Source organism: Homarus americanus, unplaced genomic scaffold, assembly GCF_018991925.1.
Source record: "Homarus americanus isolate GMGI-L3 unplaced genomic scaffold, GMGI_Hamer_2.0 scaffold46226, whole genome shotgun sequence".
Lineage (NCBI taxonomy): Eukaryota > Metazoa > Arthropoda > Malacostraca > Decapoda > Nephropidae > Homarus > Homarus americanus.
In genome coordinates, this window is record NW_024717453.1 from 292,114 (window position 1) to 310,784 (window position 18,671).

The window sequence follows — 18,671 nt, forward strand, 5'->3', positions numbered from 1 at the left end:
TCGCGATTTCCAGTTTCTATATCGGTCGCGTTTACTTCCCCAAGCGACCCCTGTTCCTTGAAAAAAGACTCAAGGCGAGCAGTCAGCCGATCGCAGGTAGCATGGCCAGATGACATAAGCTATCAGCAAGCTTTGACTAAATAATCATGCTTATTGACTGTACAACTGTGAACGACATTCGTAAATTACCACAAGGCAGGTACCACAGTCTGGGCATTACTCATCAGGTGACCAAGAGATGTACAATATATATAAATAAAAGCTTATCAATGTTAGATGGTGGAGGGTAATGAACGAGCCTCAATATAGTGTTTCAATGTGGCATTTTAGTGGACACATGTAATTTCAGGACCACCGTTATGGCATCATTGTTTCTTAGATTTTGATCCAATATTATCTTCCTCTTCATTCTGTTTTCACTCTTCGTTGCCATGAACTTTTTTAGAAACTACTGGATATGATTGTTCTAACATCTAGATGCCAATTATCTTTTAGAGAATTTAAGACAAATTTAGTCGGAAGGTGTGGGAGTGGTAACGTGTGAGAGGTGGAGGAATGGTAACATGTGTATGGGGTGGAGTAGTAGTAATGTGTGTGGGAGTGAAGTAGTGGTAATATGTGTGTGGGAGTGGAGGAGTAGTAGCACCTGTGGAAGTTAAAGGATTTTCACTGTGGTGTTGTGGAAGTGTGGGTTGCCGCTCTAGCATTTAAGTTACCAACCAGTATGGCGTCACTTACAAAAGTCTCGCTTGTTGATAAATAAAACGTTGTTCCTTTATACGAGACTCAATTTAAGGATTACAAGTTTGGTGTGAAAGAAGGAGGTGAAGATAATTAAAGTGAATCAATGAATTAACGTGATGATAGCGGTATATATCAACAAAGGTAGTTTATGTGTCACAGGTGGGCGGGGCGTACGGAGGTGACGAGGTAAGTGGGGGGGGGGATGTGTGTGAGTGTGTGTGTGTGGCGTGGGGGACCGAGACGAGTAAGTTCAGCTAACCCCAGCCAGTGCGTTACGAACTTGTGAGGGCGGTGGACGTGTCTGTGTTTATACGTGACTCTTATTGAGTAATAAAAAATTCAACGAGGAGAACCTAAACAACCCCTAAATAGCGACATGATGGCCGAAACTCACACGAAGTCGGACGTATCAACGACTAGTACAACAACCTCCCCGACGTACGCCGCCCCACAGAAGTCCTCAGGGATATCACTCTGCCTGCAGTACTTCAAGACAGGCCCAGGCATTGTCAAGCTCGTAGAATTGGTGAGTTAATAAAGTTCTCTCTCGGTGCTCACTTTTGTTATGTTTCTCGTGCAAAATAAAAGAAAGGTCTCATGGTTTTATTCCTGCTTCCAACGCCGCCCATATCACGTGACCTCCCACACTCACACACCCAAGAAGCACTTCGGTGATGTCTTGGGTGGGAGGGGACGCGAGCGACGAACTGTCGGGGTGCTGGATGCAACGTTTGGCTGCGTTTAGACTAATCCCTTAGCTGGTGACCTCGTACATTAGAATATTACTGCAACAGTTCTTACATGTGAATCTAAAATAGTATGTTTGGTAGGGTCTCACCGGATAACACCCTTCTCACGTGTGTCTGGGCCAAGCAGGACTTGAACCCTCGACATATTGGTAAGATATTGCAGCAACATGTCTGCTGATGACGTCTTTGACTCACTTCAAGTTCTTTTTATTGGTATTGGAGACGTTGGGTTAGGTTGGGTAATATTATACTGTGAAACAAGTGTACTTCATGAGTCTATGTTGGCATTTGTTGGGGAGGTGGAGGAGCAGTGGGAGGTCCGGCACACAGGTGGTGCTGCTAAGTTGGCTCCTCCACTCACACAACCGGCTTGGCTATTTTCAGCTGGCTCCCCAGCCCGGCTTCTCTCTCTTTTATATACAGACATAAACAAAATAAATAAATTTTCAAATGGTGACACAATTAACAATGTGAAGACTAATCTACATAGAAAAAAAAAACGATTACAAAGGCCAACAAGAGTCATTTTCTGATGGAGGTGAAGGTAGAAAATATGATTTGCAGATTTTTATTTTTACGTGGATAATTGGGATTTACCTTTTTTATAATGAAATTAATTTTTAATACCATTGAGTTAGATCTTGCGACGAACGTAACTACACCGTGTTAAGACTGAAAAATTTAGGAAGGGAAGAGCCTGTAGTGTGCGGGTGTGTAGTGTTACGAGAAAGTTTTGGTTGCTGTTTCTTTTTTACTTGAAATTAGGTATTGCCAATGTTGACTTTGAATATTACTAAGAGTTTCTGTAAAGGAAGGAATATCTGAGTCAGTGCATGGTGGTGTGAATTACACTAATACTTAGGTATGGTATGTCACTTTGGTTTTTCGTGGATGTTATTCTGTGTTATGTTCGTGCCATATGAATTGAATATTAAATACCTCTGCTTAAACGGTAAATTGGTTTGGCAGATTTTGTAGTGAGTATAATGAGAACAATATGTATACTTGAAGCAGGAGTAGACCGAGTATAGTATAAACACTGAACTTGGAAGTTATTTAATTAAACAAATGACAGTTTGAGAAGTGAAATTATGAAAGGTCTCCAATTTGTAGATGCGTTCAGCTATAAGCCCCTTTGATGCCTGGCAAGAATGTTAGTGAGAAATGTTTAGGAACCCTGCATGAGGGTCTCCATTTTCCAAAATTTTGTCTTGCCTTTGAAATTTTAAGGTACGGCATATACTGTAATGCGAGGAATGTGTTTTGTGTGGGGAGTCAGTAAATTGAATCAATGATGAAATATTGTAATATAAAGCGGCTTGATCGTGTACTGGTCATAGACGATCAAGTAGAATTGTAGATCATCATGATACAGATAAAAGAATAGTTTCATAGTATTAGTAACCCTAATCTAACCGTACCTAATCTACTTTAGGTATAATTTGGTTGTCTTATGATGGGAAACGACGTCTTAAATGAAACAGTAAATTTTACCCCTTATTAATTTCCTCTTAAGTTGTAGCCAAAGATACAAAAAGTTATCTATTTGGTAAAAATGACAGTTGGTGTTTATAGAACAATCATTGATTGTCCCTATTTAGTATAACACATACATACATACAGATACACTTTATTTATGGTACCGCTGTACCTTGACAAGGGGTATACAGGTGAGGGGATACAGCTGTACTTATCCAAAGGGTCGCTGGCTCGTGCCTCGGGAAACCTGGTTTCATTTAGCTCTGAATGGGTGCTTAAATTTACAGTTGGGGGAAATGAAGGCTGTTAAGTACAGTACCGGTCACAATGCCCCGCTGTTTACCGAAAGCTAATTAATGTATACAAGTGTTGTGTTCACTCTGCCCACTATACTGGAAAGGGTCCATTTTCACTTCTCACCCCAGCAGGTTATACCCGGGGAGGTAACTCAACCAACTTGTACCTATAGGCTGTACATCACAGTGTTTTACCCATTGGATATACATCACAGTGTTTTATCTTTTGATTGTATCGTTGTTGAACCTTGGGAGGTATACCTCGTAATGGTGCTCCCGTCTTTGATCTCCCCTCCCAGCCGCCCAGGGAGGTCGATGTCTTGATATTTTAGGCTTCCTCTCACATTTCATTGTCGTATTGTACACTAAATTTCAGTTTAGAGGAGAGCATATTGATGCCATTGAAAGTTTAGATCCTTGTAGATTTAGTGGTTGCGGGAGCATAGTGAGCCGGCCGGAGGAGTGTGTACACTGGTACACTGCGTGCGATGAAAGACTTGTGTACATTGGGATAAGGTCGATATAGAACTTGATTGCGATCATTTACTGTACATAGATCGTGGTGGTCGAGTGGGCACAAGACTCGCCTCCTGTTCCAGGGGTCGGTAGTTTGATTCCCGGTTCACCCAGGCGGTCGAGTGCAGTACCGGCAGTATTGTCTTCTTGTGTGCTGTATCCACACTGTCATGCATATGGAACCCACTTCACATAAATATAGGCGAACAAACGACGTGTCAAATCCACAAAGAGAATGGCCGAGTTTGGACTTTTAGGGATGTGGAAATCTTTGTTGATACACAAATCCACACATTAAATTATTACAGGTCGGTTAGGTAGTAAGTCAATCCGTTTTTCGACAAATCAAGTTGAAGAATATTATTGAGGCCTTGTAGAATAACTATTCAGGGGGGAGATGAGGGGCAGCTACCTGGCACAGTGCTGGTGTAGTGACGTGTGGCACCAGCACCTTGAGGTTGGTGCTTGTCTTGCTGCCCTTGCTGAATTCAAACCGTTATTTGGTCTTGATGCAGTTTCCTAATATCTTGCACCAAATTTCTTTCTGAGAGTGAACTTTACACTTAGTACTCTGATCTACCAGGCCCGTTGGTCAACATGTGTCCACGAACCTGTCTCAGCAAGTGAACTTTTAAAGTTAACTGACTAAGCTGCCACTTGAACTTTTCTGTTACTTGGGCCATGTTAGCCTGTTGTATTAAAGGCTGAAAGGTCGGATGTATTTATTTACTCATATTTTTTCCAGGCGGTACTTAATTATGCTTTAATGTTGATTTATAGTTATACCATTCTGCCCAACCTAACTTTGTAATAAACTAAATAGAATCTTACTCGGCAGTAGGCAGGACTTTTATCGTTATAATCTCCTGCATTAATGCAATGTTCGGTAGTTTTGTTAAATCCTGTGTGTGTCTCGAACCGGTTTATAGAGAGAAGTTAGATTAAAACAAGTTGAATCAAACCTATATGGAGAGTTTAAACAGCATCGTCATTGGCTGTATTTATGTTGTCTGGAGGCTTGGCAGGATCCATGTCGTTTTATTCTTCAGAACGATTTAAGTCACCCGACATATTTCAGGTTTTTATGCACTTCTGTCTGTAGTTCTCGCCTTGTGTTATGTTTCTAATTTCAACATTCCGTTCGTCTTCAGCTACAGTAGAGAGCTTGTTGGCCGCTGAAAAAGGATTATAATTACATTTTAAATCGTGGTCATTTCTGATGCAGGTGTGATGTTGGCCACCGCCGCCCATGAGTGATAATACAGGCTAGTTCTGTTTGTCAGAGGAAACCATAAGAAAAATAAATGAGAATATTATCAGAACATTATCATAGTTTAAAGGAACGTTTTTTCTTGTTTATATGCTTAAGAATGTGGTTATAACGAGACATTACATGCCACTTTCACACTTACACAGTTGCCACCCATTGTGTCAACAATTACCTAATTGAGCCATTTAAGGCCCGAATTCATTTGCTATTTTTTTCCTGTATCTGGAGATGTGAAGAACTGTCAACTGGTTGACATGATACAAAAATGAAGATCAAAATTGTGTTGAAACTACAATTACTCCTTGTCAAACTAGATTCGTTCATTCATCCCGTGTCAAGAAGAATACAAATGTATACTGTATAAGCCTTTGTGAATGAGAGCCTAGTATATGGCAGTTTTATGATTATCACGTTTTTTGGTTCTTTGGCTCACTTAGTCCTGCAGTTATGTAATTGTACGGTTGGGTGATGTATAACTGTGTTTATATATATATATATATATATATATATATATATATATATATATATATATATATATATATATATATATATATATATATATATATATATATATATATATATATATATATATATATATATATCATATATCACGCGCACCTACAGTGATTTACTTATATATATATATATATATATATATATATATATGTGTGTGTGTGTGTGTGTGATAGTTGGGAGGTGGCACTGTGGGCACTGGCCAACTAACAGGAGGCGAGCTGGCTGGCACCCCTGGCTCTTCTGCTCCGGCTTTGCCTTAACTAGCGCTGCCAACACCCTCCTCACGTTACCTCTGCTCCCAATCTCGTTTCTCCACGTAAACTCTCACTCTCTTTCCTTCATTCTCTCCCATGGTCTTGGTCTAGTTACTCATCTACCACATGTTAGAACTGTAGCATTATTGAAAATTTGTTTGACTATTCTTGACATGGCCCTTTCATCACCCTGCGACTTAAAAATCACGTTCCTAAGGTATCAGTGATATGAAATTTGGAAATGGTGAGAAATGAACAATTCTTTTGTGAGAATTGAAACTAACCTTGCAAGAGACTCCTGGAAAACGAAGAACGTTGTTTTTTAATGGCCGGTGTACGTCTTCTGATCATACAAAACGTATTGCAAAGGCAGAACACAATACGTTGAAACTGTTTACACCTAACGCGTCTTCTATCTCACCCATTTATTTATTCCTTTATGATCTTGTTATTATATTATACGCTTCAGGTTTTCACTTATATATTCAATATTCTCCCTTCATACACAGTGTTCAGTGTTATTGGCTGTAGATATTTACTACTCTTTTCCAGTACACTCTCATTGTCTGCTACTTACACAGTATACTCTCATTGTCTTATACTCACACAAACTGCCCAGTAATTCCTCCTCATTGATAACTGATAATTGAAGGAACTGAACAAGAAACAAGTATTGGCGATGTTTGTTACAACTTTTTCTAGGATCCGGGTAGGGACGACTTCATAGGAGTTATATTTTGTAATCTCTTTGTATTCATATGATTGCATGCCTGAGTACACGTGCGGGGGCATGTAAGATTGTTGATGGAGCAACTTGCATAAACAATCAGACGTTTGTTGCTTCCAGCAGTCACCCTCCTCCCACCACTGACAGATGCCTCCCGTGTTCACAGATAAACACTGGCAAAGAACTTAGTTGCATAGTTAGTCACCAGTATTCTGGTGATATATAACCTCTTGTATATTTTTAATGCATGTGACCAGGATTGCTACCACCTTGCCACAAGGACACTAAAGGCAATCCTAGACTTTGTTATAATTCACACAAACCCTGTGGCAAGGTGGTAGCAATCCCTGGTCACACGCATAAGGTAGAGGGTTCGAGTCCTGGCTGGTGAGGTCGTTGATTATATGTTGAAAGTCTGCGCGTTATATTGACTGAATTTGAATTTACAAGTTGAAATGTACCCTCTTGAAAATACATATTTTTTCTTGGTCGAGTAGCTACACTAACTGGATGCATATCTTCAATCTCACCGCAAATCGCAATGAACTTTGTAAAACCGTGTATTTTTTACTTCATTGAAAACTAACTGCATATATGAAACACTCAACAAATTGTTGTCCGGGTATTCTTGGAACTTCCGTGCCAAAGTGCCTGAGCCTGAGCTAGGTTAATCTTGAATGTTAAAGAATTTGGCTGCTGCCTCTGAAAAGATGCTAGTCTTGTTGTGCAGGTTAAGTGAGATAGTTGTTTTATCATTTGATTTAGTTTTTGTGCATGATTTTGCTATCTTTAGTGCGTGACTACTGAGTGGATGCTTAAGGATAATAGATTGATGCATAAGATGAAAAAACAGTGATTGTAGATATGTGTCTTACAGTGGGCATGAGGTAAAGATTGAAGCTCATGTTTTTAAACACTTGAAGCACGATACGAGTAGTGCACTGTATCTGTATTTTCAAAGAACCAGCACATTGGTGATACATATTTTTTCTATCTGCACTTCAGACTGCAATACCGGGGTTTTTCTTCCATTAACGAAAAACAAATTATTCATGTAGTAAAGAGAGAGTTTGTCACAGCATGTTATGAATATATTTTACCGGGAATAGCTCTAGTAACGGCAACAGAATAATAGAAGTATAAGGCTCCGTTGCTGATGGCTGTGATGTGTAACAGCAGCAGGGGAGAACAGGTGTTGGATCAGCGAGAGGGAGAAACAGGTGTAGCAGCAGTAGGAGATGGCAGTGAGCTATTCCTAGGGTGAGCAAGACAAGTGGGGTCCTGCCTGGTGGTGGCCGAGGCTGCATGAATAACGTGCTTCTTCAGGGGCGCTACACAGCTTCTCTAACCCTTATCACAACAAGGACTCTTCACTATGATCGGCGATGGTTTTGAGTGGAGAGTAATGCCTGGTATTGTAGTGGCTTGGCTTTATGAGTAGAACGACGCTGAGTGTTCTTCATTTTTAATTAAATATACATTATTCAGTAAAATTACACAGCGTGGAAATGTGCTAATATCAAGTTGACATTTGTACCGTCACCGTGTTTCTGTTCACCGCAATTTTGATACCTAAGAACCCTTGAGGTATGGTGGCTTAGTGTTCACTTCTTGTTATTAATGTCAAACAATGAAGCGCCAACGTATAATTGATTTTTTTTTTTATCTCTGTGTAGACCACGATGCCCTTGACTGCCGTGGTGAGACATGTGAGGGGGGGGGCGGGAGTGGGTATTTTCCCATGGTGTTAGAGAAAGCTGGACAACTTTTTCTTATTACACAGTACGAGTTATTGTCTAGAATTTTATGCAGTACCGAGTTTATTCTTAGCTTCTTTTCTACAACTTCGGTATCTGTAATATTTGGCGAGGTCATTACAACTGTTATATCTTAAGGAATTTTGTATGATCCAGAAATGTTAAGAGTTATGTAGCATGGCATCTATGATAAATTGAATCAGTGGATGTTAAAAAGCTTCATTGTATCGTTATAGTTGAATAACTATGTTTCCGTCCTACAATACGTTACTGGTGCTCCAGCCTCGCCACTCCTAGTTACTCCTCCGTGTCTCCAGATTGATTTAGTGGCTGAAAGCGCAGCGTGTGTAGTAAAATCACGAATCACATTTCAAAGCGACTCGTTAATTTGCTTTCACGATTGATACTCTCCCAAGGTAAACTTTTTCTTTATTAATTTTGGTTTGATTTATATATTAGAATTTCATTAGACGCCGATACTTGGAGAATTTGACCGTGAACTATGCTGTTTGTTCCGTGTAGTCTATTATGGCCTATTAGTGGTTGACCTAGAGGCCTAAAGCCGCCTAACGAATGTGAGTATAAATCTAAATAAAAAATTGAAGCTCTCAGAAGCCCTAAAAGGCATTAAAACACACCGCAAAAAAAACAAAAAACAGGCCCCCTGATGGCAGAGGACCATCCTCTTATGTTCTCTTCCGTACTTGCTATTTTTCCTGATATAGAAAAACCTTTAAAGGTGTATCTTTATAGATAGATAGATAGCTCGCTAGATAGATAAACAAGAAGATGGCTAAGCAACAGACAAAATTAGGCTTAAGTGAGAGCACCAAGGTCAATATTAGTATGGAATGAGGAGAGAGAAACTTGCCTCACCTCGTCAGGCGTCACATGATACCCGGCTATAACTGCTCACTGAATCCAGAAACATCTTGCTCTTTGCTGATGTGTTGTCGACAGTTCCTAGGGTGACAAGTGTAGAAAATATATCAAGGATTAGCACCGGCGGATTATCAAAACAAAGTCATTCTTTCGTTTTTATCCGAACTTATGTCGTTCCTGACGATCTTTAAAACTTTCTCTTAGATTAAACTTGAGCATATCTAGTTAAGACTAACAGATTCTCCTAAATTGTAGGCTGTATGTATTTAAAACGAGTCTACCCACATTACAGGAACTTATTATCCTTGGTTTTGAAAATTGCCAGAAGAATGTGTTATTATTGCACTTGGAGCAGGGACCACCCGAGAAATGGATGATATCAGATAAAGGCAATGTTAACAGCGTAGCTCTTGGAATACAGATGAGTTGATAGCTTCGATAACACTAGGTTATTCAACCCTTAGCACGTCCTCCGCAAGTCTGTCTCGTACCTGTGTGTGTGTGTAAGAGAGAGAGAGAGAGAGAGAGAGAGAGAGAGAGAGACGCCTTACCTGTCAGCTTTCTCCTGGAGACCCCGTTATTGGGATCCACTTGGCCCACAACCCTCCTTCCGGACCCAGGACCTGAAGAAAGGGTTGGGGGAGAGAGGGTATCGGGTACCTATGCCACTGCTACACCTGTTCTCTACGCGGTTCCTCACTTGCGGTTTGTTGTGGCGTGGAGTAGGTGACGTGTGGCCTCGGGTGTTATTGTAAGGTATTCATACTGAGGACCGTAGAATCTGTTGGCCTTTGTTACAGCTCCTTCGGCAGGTTCTGATGTAGATGTTGGATACATTGTTTTTCTTTTTTGTCGTTTCTATCTGTAATTTTTCTGCTCCTTTTTTGTCATTCATTCCTTTTGTTTTCCCGTTTTTAGTGACTTCCTTCTTGTCGTCTCTTCATCGTTCTTATGTATTTGTTATCCCTCCTCTTTCGTTTTTGTCGACTTGTACCTCAAATTTTCTTTTCGTCTTTGTTATACATTTAGCTCTTTCTCTTTGTGTTCGTCCTTTGTATATCTACCAGCTCAACTTTCTTTAACACCTTATATCCCGTTAAGACTAATAGACTTACAGGCTAGGTTAGGTTAGATAGGCTTTCGTCCTCTTAAGAATTTGGTAGCGTCAGATGATTATAAATTGTGTTAAAAAGTGTTAGGTTAGGCGAGGTGGGTTTTGCCCTACAACCCGGTATGTAAAAGAGCCAGGGGACCGGAATTGGAAGGGCGTACAATTACTAATACCAAGCGTGGGTTATCAGGCGGTTGGCTACTTACTTCCTGACATGTGATATGGGCATTGTCATGACAGTTCTTCCGGCTTTAGGTTACCATTATTTATGTTCTAGACGTCAGTGAGAGAGATGCATTGTGTGAGGTTGATTTCTCTTCAATTCAGGAATATGCTTGCTATCCAAACATCGTCTCGTCAATTTATAAAGTACAAAACATTCTTTTTTTTTCCGAAAGTGTTTAATAAGTTTATTGGTATAGAAAACGTTCTTTGTCGTTTCTAATTCAACTTTAGGTGGTGGTGCAGACAGTGCCCTGGGTTCTTTGAGGGTAATGACCTTTTTCTTGTATAGTCCAACTAACTGACCTGTGCATTCTTCATTTATTTGTGTATTTTCGTGTCTCTCACCTTGATCTGGGTTTTACAATTATCTGTCTGGGTTACTTTATTTGACTATCTTAACTAATAGGTGTCGACTTCGATAACAGATTTACTGAACAATAAATATGGAAGGTTTATCCGTGCCTAGGCCGGTCACCTAGGCGTGGTATGTGGGACACGGGAAAGGGAGGGAGAGAGAGGCCATGGCCAGGCAAACCACACCTGCAGGGTACACACACATACATGCTGCCGAGTAGAACACTAAACCTAGAGACATTGGACTTATCAGAGGTTGGGAGAAAGTTGTTTGGCGGTTTAGGTAATAGACTGAGGACAGGGTTTTGAGGTCTGCCTCACTGTGGCGGGTACCACTTATTCTTAGGACTGCTGGTTGCTGCATACACGAATTATTACCAGACAAAATCTCACAAGAATGTTTCACTAGACTAAACTCGTCGACCAAAATATTATAGTTGTCAAATTCTTATCAGTCTGTCTCAACACTTGCTTAGGTTAGTAAGGCTAGGAGAGGCCCTTATCGTAACTTAGCCCTCCGGGTATTATGAGGCGAAAATAAGAATCATTACTTCATAAATACAAGAGAATTTGTTAATTAGCTATATGGTCTCGATGTTGATGTGGTGTTGAACAGGTGGTGGTGGTAGGAGACCGCGGTGAGGCTGGTTTCCCAAACTGACAGATGAGGTAACGGTGATAGCCAGACATTTGTGATAACTTTTGTATATTTAGCAGCAAAGTTGGGGGTATGAGGCCCGGGGGAAGGGAGAGATTGGCATGGATAAATTAAATTAAAAATGGGTCCCTAGAGATATACAAAACAGTCCGAGAACGTTTAGAGTGGAGAACTGTGGTCGCCAACCCTCAGATATCAGGTCGGTACTTTGATACGGGTACCGGGTGTGAGGACATACTGCTGTTTCCCTCCTTTTTATTGAATAAATTAGTCAGTAATAAGGGATTATAATTTTTTTTCTTAACAAAATGCCTGTAGTTATTGCATTTTTAGTTCATTAGTTGGTAGAATTTTACAGAAGCTTCATCAAAGTTTTATGTCTTACACGTATCGGTTTTTCGTGACCTTGACGAGATGGCATGCAGAGGTCAGAGTTACAGCTGTACAGTACATTTACATCACGCCACCAGGTCCACAGAATGCACATGACCTTTAGTGGAGTCCATCGGTTGTTGCTGGGCATCTCTCATTAACAGTTACCGCCGTGATAGATGAACTTCTCTGAGACACCATGGCCGTACCGCGTAGTACTCTACATCCTGCAATAGTTTGTAAAAAAAAAAAATGATAGAATATTTTCAAAATGAAGCATACAAATACTTTCATGTACCTACTTGCATTACAGTACTTACGCTCACATTAGTATTTTTACATCATGCGCTTACACGCACACGCGCATTCATGCCAAGGTAATGCATAATTGTATTTAAATATTGCAACATCCACGTTTAAATGCTCGCTGTCGCCTCCCTGTTTTCTCGACTTAAATCTGGTTTCCTCATTTGACAAAACGTATTTGCTTTGTTTGTATTAAGATCTTACAAAATTATTAGCCACTTGGAAAATATACGAAAGTAATCATGTTGAATTGTACAGAATAAGAGGATGTTATAAGATTACTAATACTTAAGTGACAAACCTTACATATATTTTTAATGGCACGTGGGGCGTAAATATTAAATAATCAACGTATCATTCCGGAGAGAACAACAATAGTCACTATTAGCATAATTTACTCTCGTGATTGTTATTAGTGGTGAATATCCCATTAGTGTGTACACAATAGTTATTCATTCAGTCATTCACATCATGATAACAAACCCTCCACTATTGCGATGGAAATGTGTTGTTATCTTGCATCAGTTAAATTCCTTGCTGTTAAATGTTTTGTCCTCTGGTTCCTGTCGTACGAGCTCCAGTCATGTCAACAAAGTATTAAATAACACATCAACTCATGTTTGAATCTTAGCTTGATTTTGATATCAGTTTGGCTGCCATTTGAACATGTTATCGTATCATCACTCATATTTTTAGGGGAAATTAACGCACGCATTTATGAGAATCGAGGGCATGGTGTTTATGCTTCTGATCTTGGACAGCAGGATTTAGGGCGCCATCTATGCTTGGTTTCATGACATTTAAGTGGATGATTGTTTTTTTTATTGTTTTTTGTGAGGAAACTTCCGAAAATAACAACACCAGCAAGGGCACTCAACCGCGCCCGACACGATTACTTAAGCTTTGCCTGAAGAATTCCCCCGCCTTCTGTTTACGTTATTGCTAATGCTCTTGCATGTTACGAGGCTATTTGGGACTTTCCAAGGTTATGCTTTCAGGGTGCAGCTTTCGTGTTACACTTTTCTGGCTTTCACTGTGATCCTCTCTGAAAGATGAGCAGCTGTGTAAGTTGAACAAGCTTTTTCAGATGAACAACTAATTTTGAATTGTTAACCACTTTGGAAGAGGCATCTGTAGTTGAATAATACGCAAGAGAGAAGTGGGTATTAGGGATGCTTTATTTTCACATAGCAAGGCAAGGATAAAAACCGGATACCATTTCAATAAGGTTATCTTTGAGTCTGCCCTGTGCTAGTTTAGTCTCTCAAGTAACCAACTGTGGCAAGCGAAGTATAAAACTGTGTCCGTTCCTACCCGATAATGTAGTCTGTTTCAAATTTGTTGAGGCAATACACATGGTGCATTATTTTATTCGTATGTCTTTTTATCAAAATAAAGGAACATGTAATGTAAATTTAATTTGTGCATTTTTAATACGGTTGACAGTGTGTGTGTGTGTGTAATATTAATAATAATAATTAACGGTTTATTGAAAGAGCTTGGCAGCAGAAGGCTGAAAATATACAGTTACATATTTGGGGAATGGGTTTCGAATTACATATAATATACAAGTAACATAAGTGATACAATAAGATATATAATAACTAGATGGGGAAAAGCTCAAACTACAGTTCATTTCAACATAGTGACAGTGCAAGGAGTAGTGTTTACTGGGAGTGAATACACTGATTTATTACAAGTTATTGATAATTTCTACAATGGTTGGGACTGGGCTGTTCTTATAGCGATCAGTTCGTGCACGCATGGGCTGGATGCGGTTGTGGTGTCGAACAGCAATTCTCGGACTAGGGATCTCAGGTGGTAGTAGGAGCCGGTGTCGAGGATGGTGTAGAAGCTTCTACCAAATTTGCAGATGAGGTCGTGGTGATGGTCAGAGAGTCGAGAAGGTCAGTGTGTTGAGCTCTTCTTGATATGTGGAGTAGGAAGGGGAGAGAATAATCTTGCATGCCCTCTTTGCACTTTTTCTAGGTGTTTACGTTGTGTGGCATTTAGGAGGAAGACCAGGTGGGGAGGCATAGGTGAGCTTGGGAAGTATGAATGTTGTGTAAACACTGAGGAGCTCGGTGCAGGAACTCTGAGGGACTTGAGTCGGCGGAGGAGGTGGAGACAGAAACTGGAGGATTTGACAACTTCACTGACGTGTGGTTTCAATTTAGTTTGTTGTCTATGGTGACGCCGAGGAGCTTCGTGGAATGTGTGTGTGTGTAAGGGCTATTGGTGAAACAGTGACTAAATTTACCAAAAGCTATTTTTATTTATTTCTTACATTAGATTTTGTATAGAACACTTAAATAACGCTTAAAAGTAATCAACGTATAATTATGTTATAATTATGAATATTATGTAAGTAGTAAGACGTTTATTAACAAACACTCGATTTGTTGATACAGGTGTGTAATGCATATAATCTGCAGGTGTAACCTCAATAAGGACGCAGCTTCCACAAACTGTTAGTGCAGATGCATTCTATCGATACATAAGAGAGATGTTTAATACACTTAAACACGTTTACATTGGTTCATCATGCATAGTACATACAGTAGACACTGCTGGTACACAAACGTTAGTAAACTCTAAGTCGATTCAATTAAGGATAGCCCAAGAAAGCCGTTAAAAGCTTACGGTATTTCCATCGGGGCCCTTAATAAGGACTTTAAGATAATTCAATAAAGAAGGAGAAACCGCTGTTATTGAAGGTGTAGCCTCTGTGAGGATGCAACGCACATACACATCCCTCCGGGCAATGATACTCGCAACGGTCTACACACAGCTACCAGGTCACACCAAGCGAGACGAAATGCGGCGAAATCCTCTGACAAAAACTAACCCACGTAACGCATACTGGAACTGTGAGGCGGGGGAAGGAAACGACCACATCAGTGCAGTGCGTGCCATGTGCCCCGCGCCTGGGTACAGACTGAGAGGGCATATGGGCCGGTTATGATTTAGCTATTGTCTATTGATACAAATACTTAAGATATGACTATTTTTCGCATATGGCAAACAACATTTGAAGAAACAAATTCACGTCAACACATTAAAGAAAACTCGAGAAGTAATGAATACGTATATAAATTTATCTTTTCTCCAGAACCAGGAACCGTCCGTTTTGTGTTTGTAACCATGCAAATAACTAATACAACGTTTGGTTTAGTTCTGGCACTCATTACAGCTTGGAGAACTTTTCTATACTTGTCATTAATTAGAACAGGGTTAATGAAAACACTGATAACTGAGTTAAGAAATACATCGTTTTTTAATTAATCGTTGAATATATATGAGTGTAAGTGTATATTTATATGTATAATGCCAGCCAGGTTGATTCTGTTGATCCAGATACAACCTGTTGGGCAGAGTAGTGTCGGTGCTTTCCGGACGACAGGTCAGTATATACACGTCACCCACGCCCCGAGCGGGACACAGGATTTAAACCTCCCGGTGCAAACGGGCATTTAAAAACAAAAACCTTCCTTCTCTTGCACAATGGACAATAATTGTTATTTAATTTGCAGCGAGAGTATCAGTTCTCTTACCACTCATTGGAACCTTTAGACTAATAGCATAGAAAGTAAACTACATACACCAAAAACTTTATGGTTTATATTTACGTTCAAAAGCTTTATTGACAAGAGTACACGTTAGGATTCGGCCAATGAAAATACAAGGATTGAAGGAGTGATATTGGATAATGAAAAAGTGGGTGTTGCATTTACTTGTACGTTTCTCTTGCAGTTATTTATTATAGAGAAACCTAACTGATGTGACAGTGTTGATGAAGTTTTAGCCTTGTTAATTATAATGAAATACAGAATCCGAGAAAGGTAACTTCATCTGTTAGTGTTATTACGTCCCCCGCTTTAGTGTTTCAGATGATGCAGTTACGACGAAAGATGGACATTTGTATTGTTGATTTATGTGATGCCAGAAGTTTGAATAGTATAGCGTTTCAAGATAAGATTATTATATTACACTAGGTCTATTCAGGGCACACATCGACCGTGTAATAAGAATAATGACAGTAATATTAGGTAGTCAGATACGAGCTAGGTTGGGGGCGGCGCGGGAGCCTGGTTAGCTGAGGAGGGCGGCCACATGACGCGCAGCCAGCTAGGTGACGCCTTGGCAGGGTAGGCAACATCGCCCCCGGCCCTGAGTTGAGTTGCATCGCCCCACTACCCCCTACTCTCTGTGTGTCTCTGTCCCTCGATGTGCGGTGAAAATTCCTCTAGTTTATTCTTCAGTGTGGTCAAAGATTCCACCATCATAATGATACAATGAGCTAAATTCTATCACCACTGTTTATCTCACATCTCATTATTTAATTCTACTAGCACTTTAAAATTGACTCCACTTTATGCTATCGAAAATACTGTGATGTTTATATTTAATTCTGTCCCTCGCATCTCATGTTGGGGGGGTCCAAATGATCTGTTCACATTTTTTGGCTGTACTTGAAGTATTTTGGTTTTAGTATTGATTTTACATGAAATATTATTAGTGATTTGTTCATTATAATTTTGACTTACTTGTTCATTAGTCATCCTGCTTTTGTTATTGTTTATGAAGGGTCTTGTTTTTGTTGCTTACGAGGGGTCTTGTTTTAGCTGTTTATGAGATCTTGCTATAGTTGTTTATGAGGTCTTGTTTTAGTTGTTTATAACGGGTCTTGTTTTCGTTGTATATGAGGGGTCTTGTTTCGTTGTTTATGAGGGGTCTTGTTTTCGCTGTTTATGAGATCTTGCTATAGTTGTTTATGAGGTCTTGTTTTCGTTGTATATGAGGGGTCTTGTTTCGTTGTTTATGAGGGGTCTTGTTTTTGTTGCTTACGAGGGGTCTTGTTTTAGCTGTTTATGAGATCTTGCTATAGTTGTTTATGGGGGTCTTGTTTTAGTTGTTTATTGGGGGTCTTGTTTTAGTTGTTTATTGGGGGTCTTGTTTTAGTTGTTTATTGGGGGTCTTGTTTTAGTTGTTTATTGGGGGTCTTGTTTTAGTTGTTTATTGGGGGGTCTTGTTTTAGTTGTTTATTGGGGGTCTTGTTTTTGGTTGTTTGGTTGGGGGGTTTTGTTTTAGTTGTTTGGTTGGGGGTCTTGTTTTTAGTTGTTTATTGGGGGTCTTGTTTTAGTTGTTTATTGGGGGTCTTGTTTTTAGTTTAAGTTTGGTTGGGGGTCTTGTTTTACGTTTATTGGGGGTCTTGTTTTAGTTGTTTATTGGGGTCTTGTTTGTTGTTTATTGGGGTCTTGTTTTAGTTGTTTATAAGATTCCTGCTATAGTTGTTTATTGGGGGTCTTGTTTTAGTTGTTTGGTTGTGGGGTCTTGTTTTTAGTTGTTTATTGGGGGTCTTGTTTTGTTGTTTATTGGGGGTCTTGTTTTAGTTGTTTATTGGGGGTCTTGTTTTTTTAGTTGTTTATTGTGGGGTCTTGTTTTAGTTGTTTATTGGGGGGTCTTGTTTTTAGTTGTTTATTGGGGTCTTGTTTAGTTGTTTATTGGGGGTCTGGTTTTTAGTTGTTTATTGGGGGTCTTGTTTTAGTTGTTTATTGGGGGTCTTGTTTTAGTTGTTTATTGGGGGTCTTGTTTTAGTTGTTTATGAGGGGTCTTGTTTTAGTTGTCCTAATAGTCCACAATCCTACTGCCTCTCGGAGCAGCCAGGTCAACTGTTAAGTTGGCCCATACCAACCCCCTCCCCTGAACCCTCCTCCCCACCGGAATATCAACAAGTTCACGCCAGAAGTTACAATTTCATTTATGAAAGGAACGGAACCAGTGTTAAACAGAGGTGAACAGTGGTGAACAGTGCTTAAGTCAGTGAGAACAACTCAACAGTAACAGTCGTACCCAAGTTGACCTTCACACAGTGAGGTCCCAAGTACCCAGTGATAACGGCCCGTGAGACCCAACAACAACCAGCGATGTGTTAATCCGTCTACGATAGGAAGGCCTAAGACCAAACCTCACTCATATAACACCATCTGTGAGAGAATTACTACACCACATGAGGTCCCTCATAACACCATATGTGAGGGAAATACTACACCACATGTCCCTCATAACACCATCTGTGAGGGAATTACTACACGTCAAGTCCCTCATCACACCATCTGTGAGGGAATTACTACACCACATGTCCATTCATAACACCATCTGTGAGGGAATTACTACACCACGTGAGGTCCCTCATAACACCATCTGTGAGGGAATTACTACACCACATGTCCATTCATAACACCATATGTGAGGGAATTACTACACCACATCAAGTCCCCCCCTCATAACACCATCTGTGAGGGAATTACTACACCACGTCAAGTCCCTCATCACACCATCTGTGAGGGAATTACTACACCACGAGTTTGCTGTTCAACACCTACATTAATCTGTATGTTCACTGTATGTTCCTTTACCTTTCTCTAATGAAGGCTTTTGTTAAACCACCAATG

The 18,671-nt window shown here is 40.0% G+C and overlaps 1 protein-coding gene across 2 annotated transcripts in view; it reads left to right on the forward strand.

The window, feature by feature from the left end:
- The first annotated feature begins 978 nt into the window (after positions 1–978).
- Positions 979–18,671, forward strand: part of LOC121858879 (CKLF-like MARVEL transmembrane domain-containing protein 4) — an 88,978-nt gene continuing 71,285 nt past the window's right edge. Inside the window, exon 1 of one of the 2 annotated variants that reach the window (XM_042355530.1) lies at positions 979–1,270. In XM_042355530.1, coding sequence (XP_042211464.1) covers positions 1,121–1,270 — 150 coding nt within the window. In that variant the 5' untranslated portion in view covers positions 979–1,120. The remainder of the gene's footprint in view (positions 1,271–18,671) is intronic. The other variant, XM_042355531.1, reaches the window with a different exon arrangement.